Below are 13,394 nucleotides of genomic sequence, written 5' to 3'. Positions count from 1 at the left end.
GAGTAAATATTTAAGAGATTTTATACAGGTAAATAAAGTAAATCCAGGTACTAAAAGGTCTGGCATGAAAAACATTTAAAACTTAAAAGTACTTTGAACACTGAAGTGGTTTGCATGGTCTTAAATGATACCTGACCATTGATGTTTTTAAATACCTAGCAGGAAGAAACTTTTAAAACACGATTTCTGGATAAAAGATCTCTGTGTGTATATAATTAAACTAAAATAAACTGAGAAACTTATTGATGAATTCAGTAGGGTTTTAAATAGAATGATGGTTTCTTTCTCCTTTCCCTTCTTGATTGGACACTAACAATGAATTAGGTTATACAAGAAGCTCAAAGCAATGGAGTTAAGGTCTCTGCAGGAGGCCTGTGAGAAGACATTGGAAAGTGTAATGTACCACCCGGCAGTCTGAAGACTGAGAGGCCGCAGCAACTGCAGATTTTTGTCTCTCTTGCTGAACAGGTATCTTTGTAGTCTCTGGAGAAAGCTCAGGTAGCTGTCTGTGGCTTTCAGAATTGTGTCCTGATGGGGGAGCTATCTGAATGGAAAGAGATGCTGTGTGCGTCTCAGGTGCTGGGTTAGGAGGAGGTGAGCAAGTCCTTTGGGGAAATGGCACATCAACAGATTTGGTAAACTGTGGAGTATTAAAGGGGATGCTACTTCCTACATCCTGGTTATGGATTAGTTTCAGTGTAGAAATTCTCTGAGTTTGAGAATCTTGCACATAGTCCTCTTGTAGAAAAGGGCTAGTTAGGTCAGCATCTGCTGGGGGGCTTGTGCTGGAAGCTGCTGGTAATAGATTAGTAATTTTTTGTGTGTATGACACAGTTGTGTTAGATTCTTCAGAATATACAATTGTCTGGCTGGAGTCGTCTTCATTAGAATACATAGTTCCCTGAAGAGGTTTTTTATTGGTAAAGTACTCAGTACAGGAGGGAATTTGTGTGTTAGTTACTAATTCGTCTAAAATGTCACCCTTTGTGTGACTGGTAATCAGAGAGCTACAAAAGCTCTCTTTTCTGGATGGGAGAAGGGGTATCTGGATTGCCAAAAGCATCCGGAGAAAGAAATAATGTCAAAAGAAAAACAGAGAGAAAGTCAAAATTAGTCATTAAAGAAACCAGTGTTTACTCTTAAAGAAAGTAAAGCAACGTCACACCTTCTTATTACGCTTTTCATTGGCTAGATTGCATGATCATTTTTATTCCATTTAGAAAGTGTTTTATTTTATTATCAATAGTTGCCCTCTAGGAGAAAATCATTTTTATAGAGAATACATTATAAAGTTTGTCTCCATCTACATTCTGGGAAATTATGTTAACAGTGAACATATGTTCTCTTACATATTTTTAGACTTTGAGGTATATGTAGATTATATATAATATATATAGCGTATTATATATATTACATATAGTGTATATTATATATAATACATATTATATATATACAGTGTCTTTGTTTCAATAACACTTCTCATGCTTGCGACACAATTTTGCTAATATCTCCAACAGCGAGTTACTTTAGTTAATATAATAGGCAGCTACATAACTGATATTTATTAAGTATATAGTATATTGCCGATCTTATAACTTCGATTTCTAAATCATCAGCTGACAACTTTTTAAGATGCGGAAATATTATGTTAGAAACTGACCTGCTTTTATGAGCTGAATAAGAAAAAAACACTGTTTTAAACTTAAGACTTGTCTTCCATGCTGTAAATACAAGTCTGACAAGGAATACAAATACAAAAGCAAAAACATATTAAAAATAAAATGTGTCAAAATATGCACGCTGGAAAAGAGTCCCTAAAGCAGTGGTCTAATAAACTAGCTTTAAAATAATGAAGTGAACAAGCGTGTGCAGGATTACCTGAGTTGATTTTTTTTCTTGTAGGTTTGGTCGAACGCTTCTAAAACCTTTTGCTGCAAGAGAGGAATATGTAGCATCTCCGTTCAGTGTCTCTTGATTTCGATCATTGTAAGATCTCCAAGCTTTTATTAAGGGAACACAAATTGGATACAAAAATATCTACATTCACTTTTAACATTTTTAAAAATACATATTTTTTATTTCCAAAATTTGTTTTCATTTTAGACATTTAATTTAACTTGTATAACTGTATATATAATTTAAGTTTACTTAGAGGCTAACAATGTGGCTATAAATATGTTAAAAAAAAATCCTCACAAAAAATGTTATGGTTATTCAGAACAGCATTTTTGTACCTGAGTCTGGCGACTGAGAATCACGTCCTAAAAGAAAAAGAAACACTGAAATTAATACAAGGGTAAAGGAAATAAACAGTCCAGTAAAGGTCATTTGCCAAAGAACCACATACATTTTTTAGTAACATTGTCTCAGTTCTAAAACTCTGGATACATCAAATAGATCAATGGAAATTTTGTACATGTATTTTTACTTCAATTAGAATATTATTCATTATATAACTATAATATATAATTAACACTTATACCAAACACCGATTTCCCTGCCTCAATAATATTAGAGCTATGTAATTTTATCTTATTGCCAAAGCTAAATGTATGGATTTCTAAATATCAAAATAAAGCATCAAAAGGGATCTGGGTTTGTAAACAATGAATGCTTTTCCTAGCATTAAACCAAACCACCAGATCCTTAGCTTGCAATGCCCTAATGTTACTGACCATATTCAATTCCTGTGTTATTGATCAATTTTTTGTAGTTAGCATTTTTTTTAAGAAAGTTGTAAATGTGTCTCTCATCTCATGTGATATTTAAAATTATTCTATAGCCTTTGAATTTTCTTCATGTTGCCATTTAAAAGTCACTTTAATTTAAGAGCTATTATGCAATATATCCCATAGTCTTGCACGAAGCTGTGAACAATAAATTTTAGTACTAAGAAATTGCTTTTGATAATGCTGTTGGAAAGAGGCTCAATGATGCTTTTGATAATGCTCTTGGAAAGTGGCTCAATGACATAGTCACTATCTATTTTACTGGACTTATACATTCAAGAATCTTTTATAACTTATGAATCAATTTGTATTGCTTGGTTCTATTACTCCACATGGTTAATTTCTCATTGAACCATAAAGCTGTAACTTTGGAAAGACCTTAGGGGTCATTCCGCCTACAATCTGTCCTGGTCCTAGTCCACATGTTCCCTAAGACCATTATTACATTGCTCTTATTTCAATGCCTAATAGAATATGAATGTTACTTGTAAAAAGGACTCTTCATGCTCATTCTAATGCTTAAGGAATAGTTATTTTAAAATCTAAACACATAAATTTGGAATGATAAAAATGAGTTGAGAAATGCAAGAGTTGAAGTTTAGATAAAATATTTGATAAAATTCTTTTCAAATCAAAGGAAGAAAACTAAATGTGAATCAGCATAGAGCACATTAGAATGACTCCAGCTCAGGAGAGTTAGAGAAGACTAACAAATCTTCATTTTTTTTTAATGGTAATTTATAATTTAGTATGGCTTTTAAGTCCAATGGATTTAAAAATCAAAGTAACAGATTGGGTACCATAAAGTAAAAGTAACTTTGAAGAGTTACATGTGAAATGTTTAGTAGACTCTACTTCTAGGATTTGATGGAAGCAGAAATGATAGGAATTCTCAATCACTTAAATGGTGATGAGAACTCTATGAGGAAAACAAACATAATGAAGCATACAGAGCAACCATCAGAATTCTGCTTTGGGGTACTCAAGAAGAGAGATTTAACATGGCCATCTGGTGGCCACATACTATTTGTAGACAAGGGGCAAGTTTTGGGACTTAGAGAAATGGTAACGAAAAGAGAAGCAGCATTAATAGTAATAATTATTATTTATATTACGATTATTTGCTGGAGCATAGGGATTTCATTTTACTCTTGGTCTGATAAAATGGAGCTCATAAGGAAGGGTGTGTGGGTATGTGCTGGAGATGGAAATGGTAGGAACCAGATGTTTGAAGGTATAAGAGGTATAGATATTGTGAGAAAGAAGAGGGGATATTGAGATTTGACGGACACTTTGAAATAAACTTCCTCTAATTGATCATTTGTAGAGGGCCAGTTCTGCTTTTTCTAACTGATAATCACATTGGAGATTATGGAAACTTGAGTGGTATAAAGATTAAGTGTAAGAATCAGAGGATAGTAATTCTAGGCTCCTTCCCCCTTCCCTCGAACTGGGCCCAGGGATTTCTAAATTAAACCATATCTATGCCACAGGAAATATGAGATATTAATCACGGTGAGCTCTACTGAAAAGCCGTTAACATAGTAGACGTGAGTGTGTAAAATTATGAGAAAGAAGAAAGGAATAAAAATGACCAAAAATTAAAACTTCAGGATGAACTCATATTTTAATAAATCTAGTATATTAATGATTAAAGCCCACACCTAAGTGGATGCTCTCTTAAGGATACTCAAGTGTATGATAGTTCAGTTTCTTTAAAATGAATCCAATTATAGGTATTTAAAACACTTATTCCTGATTGGCTATTTTATTGTAGTTCCTCAGAGGTACTGAAAGGTACATACCTTCCCACACAGTTATTGCTCAGCATAGCTCTTTTTAAATTTCATCCCTGCCAGGCAAGCTTAGGAAAGGGAGGAAAGGTGTGGTTTGGAGCAGGCGACAGAAAACGTGAAAGCATCCTGGATCCATGTCAAGTAAAGAGAATATAGGTTTAAAAAATATTAGGCGGGTAAATGACTGACCTAGTAGATGCATGAGGAAAATGGTTGTGCCCAATATATTGAACATTATTCATGATGACTGACTTGTGAAAAAGCAGAGCTAGAAATTTAGAGATCAGTGTTCTTTGGTAGATGGTCACTGCTTTTCTGAAAATTTAAGAATGAGTAAATGGGACAGATTTTATTGTTCCCTGGTTGTTTTGCATGTGAATATAAATAGAGTCTTTGAGAATTAAGAATTATAACTAGGACAATGAGTACTCTCTGTGTCCAGGCAGAAGGTGGAGGACACCTGTCAGAAAAGTTGTCCAGGCATTTGGGCTCAGTGCCCAGACTGGACTGGATGTCCTCAGAGCTCCTTTCAACTTTATGATTCCAACATTTAAATTCCTTTTAACTTATGTGCTATATTACACATTATAAACTGTACTTTTCTGGAAAATAATGATGATTTAATTTTTACAGCTTTTTTCTTTAGGTGGCTCAGATGCTTTGCAAGAATTAAATATTTAATTTAATACTAATTAAAGTCAACTGAGTGCCTACTGTGTTTCTAAGCACTGCGATAAGCCTTTTTATTTATTTTCTTCATTCACTCTCATTGCATTCTGACAAATCCTTGTGAGTCTGAGAAATGATTACATTCTCAGAGAGGTAGGAAATGCCAAATTGAGTCTTTTTTTTTTTTTTTTTAAAAGGAAACTTGAGTTACAGGCAAACAAATTTTCCTAAGGGGTGAAACACACAGGTGTTGTTGACAGGATGGACCTTGCTTCTTGGCACAGTGGTCTGGTCACCACAGCATACCATCCTCACCAATGTTGTCTTAGACTGCCAAGTGGTTTCAGTAAAATAAAATGTACTTCAGAAAGGCTCATTGTGTCTTTATACTCATTGTTTTGGTTCTAGCTTAGTTTTAAAACATCAGTGTGTGCTATGAATTATTCAGTGGGACTCTGCATCTTATGAAAGGAAAGGAGAAAGACTGATTTGTGGACAAATAGTTGATGACTAGCAGCTTATATTGACTTTCCAATCTGAGAGGTGAGAGAGGGAATCCTAGGAGCTTTTGTGGAGGTAGTCTTTTTATTTAAAAGCTATTTTAACAATATCTAATGCAATGAATATTTATTAAGCCCCTTTTGATTCTCAAAAAGACATTGTGTCAAATAAGTTCTTATGAAGGCTACCATCTAATGTGAAGGGCATAAAAAGAGGCTGATTTCTTTCCTCAAAATTTAACTAAAACTTCTTTTCAAAAGTGATTATACCTTAAGGGTCTAATTAATACAAAAGAGATCTACTTTAAATGTAACAATTAAGTCCAAAATTTAGGGGACTTTATTCTCTAGAAATCTTATTCTCAGTGATATAAAGTTTTAAGTGGCGCATATACTCTTAGTGCTAAAGATTGTTTCATATGCCTAAGGAGTAAATATTTTCTATTGTTTTGATTCTGAGCATTAAATTATTTTCTTCTAAATTGAGCGACATGAAATTGCTGATAGTCTAGTGCTGACCCTCCAAAATGGATTCTCTAGTTCAGTCTAATATTATTTCTTTAGTAGTTACTTTTATAACTAATAACAACTTGGCATTGTTGAATCAGTGTCACATTCTCTAGCATGTGCCTCAGTGGTCCACATCTGAGTAGCCTGGGCTAGAATTTTACTTTGTTGAAATGTCAATGATATTCATAGTATAAGCATTTTGATTACCTCATGGTCTTAGACTTTATTTATTTTCTTATTTCCCTTCATTCACATTTCCCTCAGGTACCCCATGAGATAAACTTATAGTTTTTCTCACATTTTTCTCATGCTTATACACACGTGAACAAACATGTACAAATACATACATACATATATACACATATATATGTATACATATATATACATATAAAGAGAGAAAAAGATTTTTTTCAGTCACCAAACTGAAATTGTATTGAAATTGATTGCAATGAAACTTGCATTTTTTTTTTTAAAATTTAATATATTATGGTACCACCTGGCCTGGTATTTAAACTTGGACGTTGAAATCCATTTGTGGATTGGGGATGGTGGGTAGGAGTGTATTCTCCACGTGAAAGTTTATTTTTTCCTCAACACAGCTGAGTAGTCTTAGAAACAAGAGGCTTTAAAGCCAAGGACATCTTGAGAATTTAATTAACTACCAAATGTATGTGTATGTAAGATATTGATGTGCACAGTGAGAATTAAAATTATTTTAGCACTCTCCATCTCTTTCTCACTTTTGCTCCAAAACTACAAATATAAATAAAAAACAAGGAACTCCCAAGTAACCAACCAACATCAAACCAACCAATCAACTGACCAACCAGTCACCAGAAGGTGTAGGTATATATCCAGGTATATATCCAGCAACACTGGGGTTGCTGGGATCACTTTGATCTTCCACAGCAACACCCCCCTCTTAGTCTAGACTGTGCCTACGAACCTAAGTAAGTCATGACAGACATTTATTATAGAGATACCAACCCCAGTAGATGCTGAAATATCACATTCCCAATTACTGTCTTGAATGTATTTATACCTGTGGGTGCATGTTAATCTTAACTGGACCAAGATGTTTATAAATATATATTAGCAAGATCTTTGCTGACTGGATTAAAGGAAGGCTAAGGTCTTGTTCAAAACTAATAATCTATCATTCTATTTGCAACATCTGGCAAAGAAGTACATTAATAAAAATTCAGTTTCCTATAAATCCCTTTTCCTAATGCCCATGCTTCTACTCCATAACACTTTTTAGGTAAAAAAACAACAAAAGCACCTATGAATTATTTTGATTAAATATTATATCACTTTAGTTCATGAGATACAAAAACTTAAATAGTTATTAACACTTGCCGTTACTCAGCACATTTTTGGCAAGTGACTGTTGTTTTTAATTAGATTTTTTAAATGTTTTCTACAAGATATCAGTTTCCTTTGGCTCTTTTATTTTTAGAACAAAAACAGTCAGAAGGGATAGGAGCTATTCTTGAGACAAGAAAAATAAGAACTTGTGGGACATTAAAAAGGTATTTACAGCCACTTTCTTCATCCAAACAAGATAATTCTGGAAAGAGAGAAAGGTCAGATAAAGCCATTCAAGTGTGACATTCTGTGAGTTAGTGATATTATACCTGCAGCCAATAGGTTTGGAGAACTTTGAACTCTCTTCACAGATGTTAATGTAACAGACATGGCAGCACGTTTGCGAGCACACCCACCGCTATCTGGAAGCAAAAAAATGATAAAGCAGAGGCCACAGCAAAGGAGAAAGCACATGCGATGTCATGCATTTTAAGTGAAATGCGCCAAACCTCCATGAAAAAGATGAACAGTCAAAATTAGTAATCATGGAATCCATCTGCAAGTTTTATAACCTCCCCAAACTAAAACAAACGAAACGAAACAAAACAAACAAAACAAGGGTCTGTCTTAGAAATAGATGCCAAAGCTTCATTGTGAAAGATCAGATTTTATACTCAACATTTTATGGTTTTTCTTTAATGAAAACACAAATATACAACTCAACTTTGTTTATACCATTTAAATTCAACTATTACATTTATAAGAAGTGTAACCAGCTTTTGAGTTATAGATAAGCTATATTTCAGGTTTAAGAGCCATAGTATAATATATTTTTGTATCCTTCATTTAGGTTTTACTATATTCTAGCTATTATAATTCCTTTAGATACTTTAAAGGAGGGGTCCCCAACCCACCGACCATGGACTGGTACTAATCCATGGCCTGTTGGGAACCCGGCCACATAGCAGGAGGTGAGCGGTGAGCAAGCAAAGCTTTATCTGTATTTGCAGCCGCTCCCCAGTGCTAGCATTACTGCCTCAGCTCCACCTTGGATCATCAGGCATTAGATTCTCATAGAAGCATAAGTCCCTGGTGCCCAGAAGGTTGGGGTCTCCTGGCTTAAAGTACCTCTTAAAGTAAAAGTTAAAATGATATAGGCATGATATATTTAATACACAGGATTCATAAAGAAACATATAGCCTTATGGAAATCCTATATCTTCCCATAGTTATTATTAGCTGTGGAAATAATTAGTAAAATCAAAGGCAATACTACTATATATATATATAAAATAATGTTTAAAAATTAGTTTTTATACTTTTTAACAATGTATGTGATAATCTATATATTTACACTTTATATAAATCACAACATGAAGCAAAATAAGTGAAACTGTTCCAACTATTGTGATGTAAGTTTAGGATAACAAGACTTCTACAATTGGAAGGTTATTGTCCTATTTACGAACATATTCTGGTTCTATTCCCACATTCCTTTGTATACGGAATGTGCCATAAATAGTTTTACTCATTCCCCTGGAACCCAAACAACTTAAATTTAATTATTTTTGAAAGTTATAATAAGAAAGACAAATAATATAACCACCAATATAATAACATAACCATTATATGTTGCCATATAATATTCTCATTTTTTTCTTCATTTCTTAAGGAAATGAAAGTATCCACTTTGTTTATTAGACATAAGAGGATTTAAGAGTGCTCGTATGATTTGAATTAATTAGTAAAATCACAAGCAGTAAGGTCAGTAGCCCTTAAAATTTGTAGAATCATTCTCATATCAAAATGTAATTTCTTAAATATGTTTAAAATGACAATTTCCTAATACAGATAATAATTAAAATAGAAAAATGACTTGAAACAATATAAGAAAGTAAGTCAAATAAGTCAAAGACTATAATTCAGAAACTGAACACAGAAAGACATAAATGGTGGAAACATACAACTAAAGATATCTTCAGAGGGGTAACAGGAGGATTTTAGCAAACTCTGCAAACTGAAAATAGCTATGAGGGATGAGTTTCGGGTAAAATGGAGGTAATGTTATTGAATACACAGTCTATAGCCACTATGGGTGGTCTAAAAGGGTGTTGTACGTGTAACCTGATGACTTGCTAAGAGATTTTACTTTCTAGTTGTTTTAATTCTGAACTTAAAAAGAAAAGCAGAGAGATGAAAAAGGAAGATTTCAGACTGAGGAGATCCAGGGTCACTGGTTAAACCCATGGTTCCCAAACTGTGTGTTGAGGTGCTTTGGGCTACCTCGGTGGATTCACAAGGATTTGGGGGGATTGTTTTACATTTTTGAGAAAAACATAGTGATATCTATCAGATACTGCATGAACTTCTAGCCTGAGGTAGTTCCCAGTGTCAAGAAAATAGATTCTTCTATCATCTTTCTTTACATGACATCACATCTTTGAAAAGTTGAATTTTCGGTGATTGCTGTGACAAAAAAACAAGTGTCCTGTGAAAATAATTTTGGACCAGTAAATAAGAGTGGTGACGTACAATCTAATTCCAAGGTCTGAGAAGTTTTGCCATGCCCTATAAGCACACACATACCATTAGTAAGTAACTGTAGTTACAAAGAATAAAATAAAATGATTATTTGTTCAACTTAAGTGTATTATTTTTTATTGCTTCTGAGTTGACAGAACTATGTATTTATTAAGTTGTTTGCACCTAACTACTTAATAAGTGGAACTGTTAGGTATTCCTTTTGGCTTGAGAAAAATTACTGAGTATCTTGGCACTGTAACCCAAGAGAATGTGGGAACCTCTGGTAAAATAATTTCTGTATTCTAAGTAACTCTAAGACCTAGATGAAATAAATGGAGAATCTGTCTTTATTAACAGTTTAATAGAGAGCTTAATTTGAAAAGCTGAGGCACTTGTCAAATTTCCGAACAGAGAAATCTATTATATTCTGTTTCTACTTATTTATGTGCTGATATTTTCTGCTATTTCACGAAGATATTTTTAAGATCCCTAAATGAGGACACAGTCTTACCTCCTTTAGGTCATCATGAAGGATCCTAATGCTGCTCTCACTCCACATTCACTCATGGCCTGCAGAGCTACAGATCATTAATGGCTTGCACCCTCTTGCCCCCAGCTGCAAGACTCTTGGAAGCCGTTTCTACTGCCGGATACCACTCGTGTGGGCAAATCACATTCAGTGAATTATACTGTCTTTCATAGCTAAAATTTGCCTCAAAAAATAATGGGTCACTAATTCAAGTGGAAATATATCATGTATATTTTTATACATTGTTTAGATAATTTAGTATGAAAAAAAGAATCACATTTCCCTTGGCTTGTTTATTATGTATTTGACTAAAACCGAAATCTTCTTTAAAATAATCTTTTTTTTTTTTTTTTTCAATCTTAGGGACTGACACATGGATATTTAAATAGTAATATCTTTAATGATTGCTGGGTAGATAATGAAGACTAATTTTATTTATGAAATATTTAAGTACTAATTTCTACTTCATTTTGTAGATACAGCAACAATGCTTTCTTCAACTTCTGAACAGCAATATTTATATGTATACACTTAAAGTGGTATGTTTTTATAGCAACATTATAATATTACTTTGGAATTTTAAACAAAGGGCTCTAGTCACTTCTAATCAGTTTTGTATGTGTAAGTTTGAATATCATATTGTACATGCATACGTATGTGTAAGTTCATCCACATAAGCAAAACAAGTATGCAAATTAGCATTCTATATAGAGCCAAGCTCACTTCTTTTAACTGAGAGGATACTTTAGAGGGTTATATTTCTGCTGCTATAGCAGTAACTTGGCTCCAGTACCCCAGAGACTTAAACAAATTTACAAGTTTCTATGTGCCTACTTTGCCATTAAGGATTGAATTCTATGAATAAGAAGATTAATTATTAAATGCATTGTATATGAATATGGAATCTTTAGTATAAGAGCATATAGACCTCTGTCATAATAGGGTTATAATAAATAGGAAAATCAGCATTTCACAAAACCAAGGCTATTGGGGCATTATGTTCAACTCAAGTCTATGAGAAGATGGCTCAGAACAATTAGTAAATGTAACTTCTTCATGTGGACATTTTGCTGGAGTAACTTTGCAGTTTCGCGTGACTTATCCTAGTTCAGCTATGGGCTCTCTATTCAATTTACTTTCTTCAATCTCTTTTGCCTAATAATATTTCATCTTTCATTTCCCATATCTAATGCCCAAACCTCCAATTGTTCAAATACCTTTACTGGGTTCATTTCCAGGGTTATAATTTCTCTTGATTAGTAAGCTTTCCTTGCCTGTTTTGACTGTCTTCAGCATCCTCATCTTGCCTGTTGCTCTACACATCTATAAGTTGACTACATCCTCAGGAACCAGATGACCTGGAGTTCTGAGGTCAGTTGGAACAGGTTTCTGCTAAGGGGCAGTCACAGAATCAAGGACAGTGGGACATGCTTCTACCCTTGATCTAGGGATTAGATACTGGTTCTCACCAGTGGTTGCTAATCCTCCCTTGAGGCGCTTTGATTACAGCTAGAGACAGCAAGAAATCAACTGGCTTGATGTGAGAAAATAACTGGGACCACCCTTTCCCCTTTGCCATGGGGCCACTAGCTAAAACAACCTTCCAGTGATCACTTGAAGATAGAAAATAGTATTTTTTAAACACAAGTTATACAATTTCAGTGAGAAAGTTGTGTTCCAGAATTACTTAATACTGAATATAAAGATTTCAAGGGGAAAGAAGTGAAAATACATGCTAAAATATTTCTACTATGAAAAAATTAGTATATACATAACATGTATCAAAAACATTTTTACATTAATCTGTATACAATACAGAGTTTAGAGGCATCAATATTAAGCTATTTGAAGATACTCTTCTCGCATTTAAAAATATAATGCTTATGATTTTAGGTAGATTGTGTCTATGGATTAATTAGCTGATTTCGTAGGAAGCTTTGGCACTCTACCTGCTGACCTTGTCAATATAAAGGATTTATAAATTGGGGGACTTTAAATACTTTCTACTAGAGCAAACTTGCCTTACATTTATCCTATTCTATGATGGATTTCAAAAGTACGTATGCAAATGACATACTACCTCTTCCTAGGGTTTATAGGAGTTAATTTACAGAACAAGGGAGTAAGAGTAGATAAAACTAAAGATTCTACTTTTGATTGTTATAAGATTGGAACACAAAGACAAAGAAATCAGGTAATGAATTTAGACTGTCCATCTAATCAGAAAGTCAGTATCACATTTAGGATCAGCATTGCTAAACTAATGATTTTTAGGGCCAAGATGATTTTTAGAAAGCAAGGCCGAAAAATTTACTAACAGAGACAGCATACCTGTATTCATTTTGACCTTGGAAGGTATGTTATTAAAGTCTTCAGTTTTCCTGTAGAAAAAAAATGATGTATTAATTTGTTCACTAGCATGTGGAACAAAATATCACGAAAGTGTCATTTGTTTTGTTTTTATTTTGGTGTACCTGTGAGTTAATATCACATCATTGTTTTATTTAGATCAGTGCTTCATAAGGTGAGCAGAACTTATAAATCTATTCAAGTTAAATTTTAATTATTATAGGTCCTATGATCACAAACATAAACATATTTTTATTTAATCGATAAAATTTAAATTTCTTTCACAAACATTTATACTAATAGGTTTTGTTCTTTAAGCAGAAAGGAATCATTTGTTATTAAGTGTCCTTTTCCAGAACCTTGAAAGGTACCCTGGAACTCTGAAATAATTATTTTACATTATTTAAGTTATTATATTCAACTTATTACTAGGTCAACTTATTACCAGAGAATATTTAATGTATTTAATATATATTTTAAG

The 13,394-nt window shown here is 33.4% G+C and overlaps 1 protein-coding gene across 15 annotated transcripts in view; it reads right to left on the bottom strand.

The window, feature by feature from the left end:
• The window catches only part of SORBS2 (sorbin and SH3 domain containing 2), a 300,348-nt gene that overhangs the window by 74,913 nt on the left and 212,041 nt on the right, over positions 1 to 13,394 (bottom strand). For 5 of the 15 annotated variants that reach the window (XM_016143935.2, XM_016143949.2, XM_016143942.2 and 2 more), the window contains 4 exons: positions 12,896 to 12,945; positions 7,842 to 7,934; positions 2,235 to 2,261; positions 1,879 to 2,000 (listed from right to left, as the gene is read on the bottom strand). In XM_016143935.2, coding sequence (XP_015999421.2) covers positions 1,879 to 2,000; positions 2,235 to 2,261; positions 7,842 to 7,934; positions 12,896 to 12,905 — 252 coding nt within the window. In that variant the 5' untranslated portion in view covers positions 12,906 to 12,945. Of the gene's footprint in view, positions 1 to 403; positions 1,046 to 1,878; positions 2,001 to 2,234; positions 2,262 to 7,841; positions 7,935 to 12,895; positions 12,946 to 13,394 lie in introns of all 15 variants that reach the window. The other 10 variants (XM_036228656.1, XM_036228657.1, XM_016143940.2 and 7 more) reach the window with 6 other exon arrangements.

The sequence above is a fragment of the Rousettus aegyptiacus genome, unplaced genomic scaffold (genome assembly GCF_014176215.1).
Source record: "Rousettus aegyptiacus isolate mRouAeg1 unplaced genomic scaffold, mRouAeg1.p scaffold_m13_p_11, whole genome shotgun sequence".
Classification (NCBI taxonomy): domain Eukaryota; kingdom Metazoa; phylum Chordata; class Mammalia; order Chiroptera; family Pteropodidae; genus Rousettus; species Rousettus aegyptiacus.
This window is presented reverse-complemented; position numbering and strand designations above follow the sequence as displayed.